At 37.4% G+C, this 6,625-nt stretch overlaps 1 protein-coding gene across 1 annotated transcript; it reads right to left on the reverse strand.

Annotated features, from left to right (window-relative positions):
- Positions 1–3,017: 3,017 nt before the first annotated feature.
- On the reverse strand, positions 3,018–6,358 carry MKKS (McKusick-Kaufman syndrome). Its single transcript, XM_009864341.1, has 4 exons — positions 5,368–6,358; positions 4,687–4,862; positions 3,922–4,032; positions 3,018–3,458 (listed from the first exon to the last, which is right to left on the reverse strand). The coding sequence occupies exons 1-4, from the start codon at positions 6,356–6,358 to the stop codon at positions 3,018–3,020; spliced, it is 1,719 nt and encodes a 572-aa protein (XP_009862643.1).
- Between the last annotated feature and the right edge of the window lie 267 nt (positions 6,359–6,625).

Here is a 6,625-nt window from a genome sequence, read left to right on the forward strand (position 1 = left end):
TTTCCGTGAAGAATTTCTTCCTAATGTCCAGCCTAAACTACATAATTGACCAAAGTTCCCTTAATGAAATAATTGTAATATTTTAGCCAGGATTTGAATTTTTTTTTCGAATTATCTGTTTCTCTGGTCCTGTGCAGCACAGTAGTCCTTTGCTTTACATCTGGCTCTTACTTAGAACTATTCACCCACAAATCCCGTGCCTTAAGAAGTGTTACCTTTGTTCCCATTTTATAGATTGGAAAATAGACAGAAAAAAAAAAATCATATATGGCTCAGAGTGACTCTACGAATTCACAAATTCAGTAGCAGAATCAGTGAAAAGCAGACATTCTGCATTCTTTGCCAACAAAAAAATAGTAACATTTAATGGTATGTCTCCTTGAAATAGGACACAATAATAGAAATAAAGATCCCTAAATTAATCAGCATTTTTAGGTCTTCTTCGCTTGGAAGTTTTAAATACTAAATGAGATTGAAATACCAAATGAAAATGGAAATACTGAACTGAGAAGCAACTACATTAAATTGGCAGCTTACTCAAATATGCTGACCTGATTTATTACAATATCAGCACTTCTTTGTGCTCCTGCTAGGCCTGGCGCACTAACACAGAAATGCTGGAGATGAATGTTCTTATTTATTGTGCATTACCAGCAGAACTATTAAATTTTAAGTTAACAGCCTCTGAGCAATCTGTGGAAGTCAGACACACCAAGGTTGTGATCAGAAAACACTTGTCTCTTAAGACTTCCGCAATGTTAACTTTTTCCACCAAACAACCTTGAAAATCCAAGGGGAGCAGAAAAAAACCATAGTGGCACTTCCCAGAGGACTTATAACTGGGGATATTTCAATTTCCAAACACAGGGGAGCGAATCCCACCATTTTGGCACCTAAGTTTTATCAGGAAACACGGGAGCTCAAAGTTATTCTTATATTGCTCTTGGATTAAGAGGAAAAATTCTATCTACCTGCAACTTAAACAGTGTCAAAAGCTGCACTTCCCCTGTGTTACCCATGAAAGATAGGGTAACCCTAAGCACTGAAGGATCAGAGACTTTAGCACAAGTGAGAACTGAACCTGAACTGCTCACAAGCAGCCGTGTCAGTCGCTTATTTATCATTTTCAGTCACACTGGGAGACAAAAATTCATTGTTATTAAAACCATCTCTATATGAAGCAATCTTTGGGTCAGATAGGAATTAATTTTTACCTACTCACCAAAAATTCAATTTAAATTTTTCACAATTTTCTAATGTGTGATTTCTTAAAACTGAGGTGTAAAAAAAAGAATCAGAGAGAACAGTTTTACAGGAACTGTGAAACAACTGTCAGATGCCAAGACAAAAGAATACTAGCAACTACTTAAACTTTGTTTTAATTTTCACTTCACAGCTGCAGACACCAAGCTCAGCATTTTCACACTGCATAACAAGCTGCTATTATAGGAAGTAAAATACTCTAATTCAACACTCTTAGAGACTCTTAACTAGATGAAGTATTACCAAGATTCTTCTGTGCCTTAATATATACACAATCTTTTGACTTCGTTATTCCTGATGTTTTCATACGGTTCATGGTGTATGGGAGGATCAAGATATGAAAGCAGACTTCTTAGTAACCAACTCTGAACAGCCTCCATGCCACCCCTTGGAACGTGCTTCCACACATTCCCAAAGGATGCCTTAGAACACTGGAGCAATCATTTCAGGTCATAAAAAGATAAAGAGCTTTAAATAACTTTTCATTTCTTCCAGTGAGAAAATGATTATTTATGCTCTTAAAATGAAAAGGACTTTGTGCAAGAAGTGTGGAAAAATCTGGTTTTAATTACAGATTTCAAAACAGAGTTATACAGAACAATTCTACTGTTTATACTCAGTAAATATATTAAAAACTTAAAGCAACCAAGAAGCAAATCAGCAGAGTAGTCTATAACTAACTCACATGTTTTCTGGAAAAGCACATCATGAACAATGTGTCCCTTGCAACTGAAAACAAAGAGGGAGAAGAAAAGGGGCAAAGAAAATGAGTTTAAGCAAGAAACTTTAACGCCTCTTTTGATCTTGCATGCAAGCTCAAAATGAGGGGGGGAAAAAAAAAAGTTTCGATCATTCAGTCTGCAGCTTTATTTAAAGATCAAAACAAGCCTGAGCAGCTTAAAGCCTGACTTCATTACGAGAAAAGAAGCCATGCACAGTCAAAGAGTTAACTGAATGGTAAGTGGGACATTCTTTCTTGCAGCTTTGCTTAAATGTTAGAAACATTATTTATAAACTGCCCCATATTCTGCAGAAGACAATCAAGGTCCACTTCAGAGAAGTTTTTTCCAGTCTCTCATTTCTTTTCAAATCTCCTATTACCTACCTGCTGCTTTAAGATCTTCAGATGGAGTTTTAATAGCTTGCTAAATAAATTGCATACATGAATTAAAATCTTCCAGCCGTTTAGAAACAGAAACTACATATGGAACATGGTGACAAGATCTTCAGAATAAAATTTAAAAACTGAAGATATTGGCTAAGTCTTTTTTTACCTACAAACTTAAAAATACCAGTGATAGAGTTCTGTTGCAATAGAAAAACCTGTTTGAATGTGTAAAGCTTTTGCTGAGACTACATATATTCTAATCCACGTTTTCTCAGCAAGTGAATTCATTTTTTTCCTATCCCTTTGAAGATGCCACAGAGCTAAGAAACATTCAAAACTTTGCTTAATACAGAAGGAATAACAAAGTGTCATTCACTCCTTTGAATACACTAGCTTGGATACTCCTACGTTATGATGATTCACTGTATGTTTGGTTAAAATAATTCAGCAGTTTCTAACAAAATGTTAAACACCTGAAAATGCAGGAGGACACAGCAGATGAAAAATCAGAAGCGCACTTAATGGCCAAACGATTTGAAATTTCGATCTGTTGTCTATATTCTAACCGTTTAAAGTATCTTAACACATTATATATTACTCTGCTTTCAATCAAGTATCTTGCTGTGCAACGCCATTCACACGAGAGCTAATTCTGATCTTCAACGACATACGAGAGATCCAAAATCAGATTGGCTGTCTCCAGAGCTACTTGTAGGCCGCTACACTTCGCAACAAAAGAGTCCAACGTCAGACGGTCGGCAGTCTTTACCGAGGGCTCTTTGGGGCAGCCCTGTAGAGTGGCACAGCCAAACTGGCCTTGCAAAAGCCTCCAGCTGAGATTCTCAGCATTACCATTAATCCCACAGCCACATTTTGAAACTAAATCTGTCCAGTTATGGACAGAGGGAAAACCTGACGGGACAAACCAACAGTGTCCATAAACCATGTCTGTAAGAACTTCTCCATCATCGTGATTTAGAGAGGAAGCTACTGACTCCAGGGAACGGCAAAAACCATCAGCAACCAATTGGTATTGTGTACGAGAACAGCCCATGCCTTTAAAACTGCTGGGAGGCAGATAACAAGTCTACAAAAAAAAACAACATGAAAACAGAAAATTAGGACATTTTTCCAGAAATATTTTTAATCATACATTGTACTGTTGCCTTTTTTTTTTTAAACAGATGGTTTGGTCCTAAAAAAAATTGTTCATGTGATGACTACTCCACAACACGAAAGATTTCTAGACAAGTCAAAGCTCAGTTCCACATGATTATCTTTCAATATAAAAATTCCACCCATTTTTATTTTAACACTTAGAAAACAAGCAGTGTAATAGATAACTAAAGAAAGATTAACAAGAACAAATAAAGTATTAGCAAGTCTGACAGATAAAATTAGCACTAAGTGCTTCAAAGAGACCCCTTTTTGTTAGACAGCAAAAATGCAACACTAATCTAGAAGCGTTTTAACTGTAGCAGTGCTGCTACATCAATTCTTATTTTCTAAGTATATTAAGCAGCTTCAAAACAACCTTATGTCTTACATACCTTGTGTCTTATGTACGAAGCCAGGTGAGTTTCTGTACAGCCACCTCCTAATAATGCCAGAGGTTCCTTGACTATTAGCTGCAACACATGCTCTGCAGTTTCACAGGCACGCTGAAAGCCACGGGAATTTGTTATTAGACACACCATGATGAACAGGATTTGCCTCCAGTGACAAAAATCCAACTATTTGAATAAAATTTTCAGTACTTTTTGGTACTTCATTAACTTGAATCATGTGTGGATATAAAGCTGCTGGGTGATTTCAAACCCATGTTTGCTTAATGAGAAAGTCTTTATTTGGCCACACAGTATGGAAAGGAAGAAATAAGAAAAGCTGTGCTTTATTCCTTCTTTTTGCCCAGCAGGGTTATATATAAGTCAATCAGTATTAATGACATTTCTAGAGCAACTACTCAATGCAAAACTATGACAACCATTGCAGATATTGCTGCTGGCCTTTTGCCCAGCACAATTTTTCCTTTATGCTCTCAAAGGCCAAATAATGAGAATGAAAGTGTTTATTCAGCACTGGCCTCAGGAACAGGTGAAAAATGCTTCCGTCTCTAAACAACTTCCCATATTAAAATAGAGGCATTAAATCAACAAGGGCGTTTCTGAATTGCTTTCTTGAAATTGTACACTTAAACTCTAATTAAATGCCATTTATACACCGAAAAAATCACTTTTCTAAACTCACTGCATCTATATGTCTCATTACTTAATTTTTCCATTAAAAACATGACCTTTCAGGAAAGATTTGCCTACCTTCAATTCATCCCATGCCGTTTCATTTCTGTTACAGAGTATCAGGCTGCAGACAACTGTGTCATTAGGAATTAGATGCACAAAATGTTTTGAAGCGAAACTCTCAATGCGTACATCTTTCAAAGTGCCATAACAACTAGGAGACAACGCATGTATGGAAGCTATAGGCTTGGAACCTGTCCAGTTGAGAAAAGCAGAGAACACTATGGATTACTGCCATCAGAACAGCTATCAGTTGCATTTCATAAACCATAAATTTTTTTTTTAATTATTCATATACTTTAATACCCAACATATCAATCTACATAGGAAATCACAAATAGAAACTGACATTTTCAAACGGCAAGTCTTATTGATAGTTTGTGATAAAAAGGCATTGCTTTATGCTCATTAAATAGCAATTTGAAAATAAACTGTATTTGCAAGGAGTTACTAGAATTGGATATTCCTCATGCAGCAACTAGTAATCACATGTGCAGTAAGTCATCCTTACAGCCTGCAAAAGACCAATCTCACCTCAAAAAATTAAAAATTTAAAGTCTAGTTTTCAGACTAGAAAAGGACAAGGTAGAACACAGACGGAAACAAGATAATCCTTACTCTGCTGATGCCCAACCTAAACAAGTTTTCATTGTAGGATGAAAATTAAGGACAATTTAGTACATAAATCTCACTCATTACCTGTCATCTGACTCAGGGGCTCCATGAGAGACAGCCCAGCTCTGTCCACAGTCATGACACGGTTCTCTTTCAGATACTGCTTCAAGGCCGGATGGATAACTTTCTGGCACACTACAAGGCCAACTTCATCGTTAACCAGCTGCTTTCCTACATTAAGCAACTGATTCAGCTCTGCCATTTCTAGAGAAATCCCATGATGGACCGTCACCGTTCCTTCTTCAGGGAAGAGGCAGTCTCCTGCCATGGAGGCACAGAAAAGAGCTATCTTAATCACGTCTGAATGAGTCCTTCTGACGGTAAGTGGCTTTGCCCATTGAATTTCTGGCGTTTCTATCAGTAGTCCGGGAAGAACCATAGAATTCATAACTCTTCTCCTTTTCATGGGTACTATTATACACTTTCCTAGAGCAGCATTAGTCTCACCGTGACATGGAACAGTAAACATAAAAGCCTTTAAAATCAGCACAGCAAGATGATCAACTTCCCTTTTATGAAGCATGCAAGCAGGCTTGCTGCTTAACACGCTACGGACCAAACCAAGCAGAGTCTCAACGCTGCTGAAATCCACAGACACTCGGCAACCACAGGCCTCCGATTTCAGGTAGTCCAGACACAAACTCAGAAGATGCCTGCTTATTTTAATGACAGTGCAAGGTGCAATATTTAGGCTCTTAAAGTTTTCAACCAAACTACAGCAAAGAATAGCAGTAAATAAGCCACAGTCACTGAAGCGGGAGACATGGTTCTGCACAGAGGCCGTCAAAACCCTTACCACAGGCTGACTGACCGAAAGACGACCGAGTAGAGCTGAAGACTGTGAAGTTGTACAAACGTAACCTCCCACACCGTTGTGCAGCTGTTTGAGCCTGCCAGTGGGACCATAGCAAGACTTTAATATCCCACTTAGCAGAGACAGCGACTGACCAACTACATCTTCAGCTAACGGCTCGCTAATAAATAATGGAGGTTTTTTAGCTTCAAGACGAGACATTTTCAAAGTAACATTTTAATTCCAGCCAACAAAACACATTTAATTTTTACTTAGATCTATTAATTCACAGCACTTTCAAACTTTTAAGTAGTACATTTTAACTCTTTGCAGATGATTATTTTAAATGTGAAACAGGACATACAGTACAATAACAACATTCCTGTGACTGCTCATGATCTCTCTTAAAATGAGGCTTAAATCCTATGATGAAGCTGATATATAAAGACAGCAGCATGGTCTTTCATTCCTGACGATCTTTTTTAGTTT

Source organism: Apaloderma vittatum, unplaced genomic scaffold (assembly GCF_000703405.1).
Source record: "Apaloderma vittatum isolate BGI_N311 unplaced genomic scaffold, ASM70340v1 scaffold42212, whole genome shotgun sequence".
NCBI classification, from domain to species: Eukaryota; Metazoa; Chordata; class Aves; order Trogoniformes; family Trogonidae; genus Apaloderma; species Apaloderma vittatum.

Coding starts and splice junctions, on each gene's coding strand:
- MKKS (XM_009864341.1), bottom strand. CDS start 6,358: ATGTCTCGTCTTGAAGCTAAAAAACCTCCATTATTTATTAGCGAGCCG. Junction 4,863..5,367: donor GCCCCTGAGTCAGATGACAG/GTAATGAGTGAG, acceptor TCAACTGGACAG/GTTCCAAGCCTATAGCTTCC. Junction 4,033..4,686: donor CGGCATGGGATGAATTGAAG/GTAGGCAAATCT, acceptor CGTGGCTTTCAG/CGTGCCTGTGAAACTGCAGA.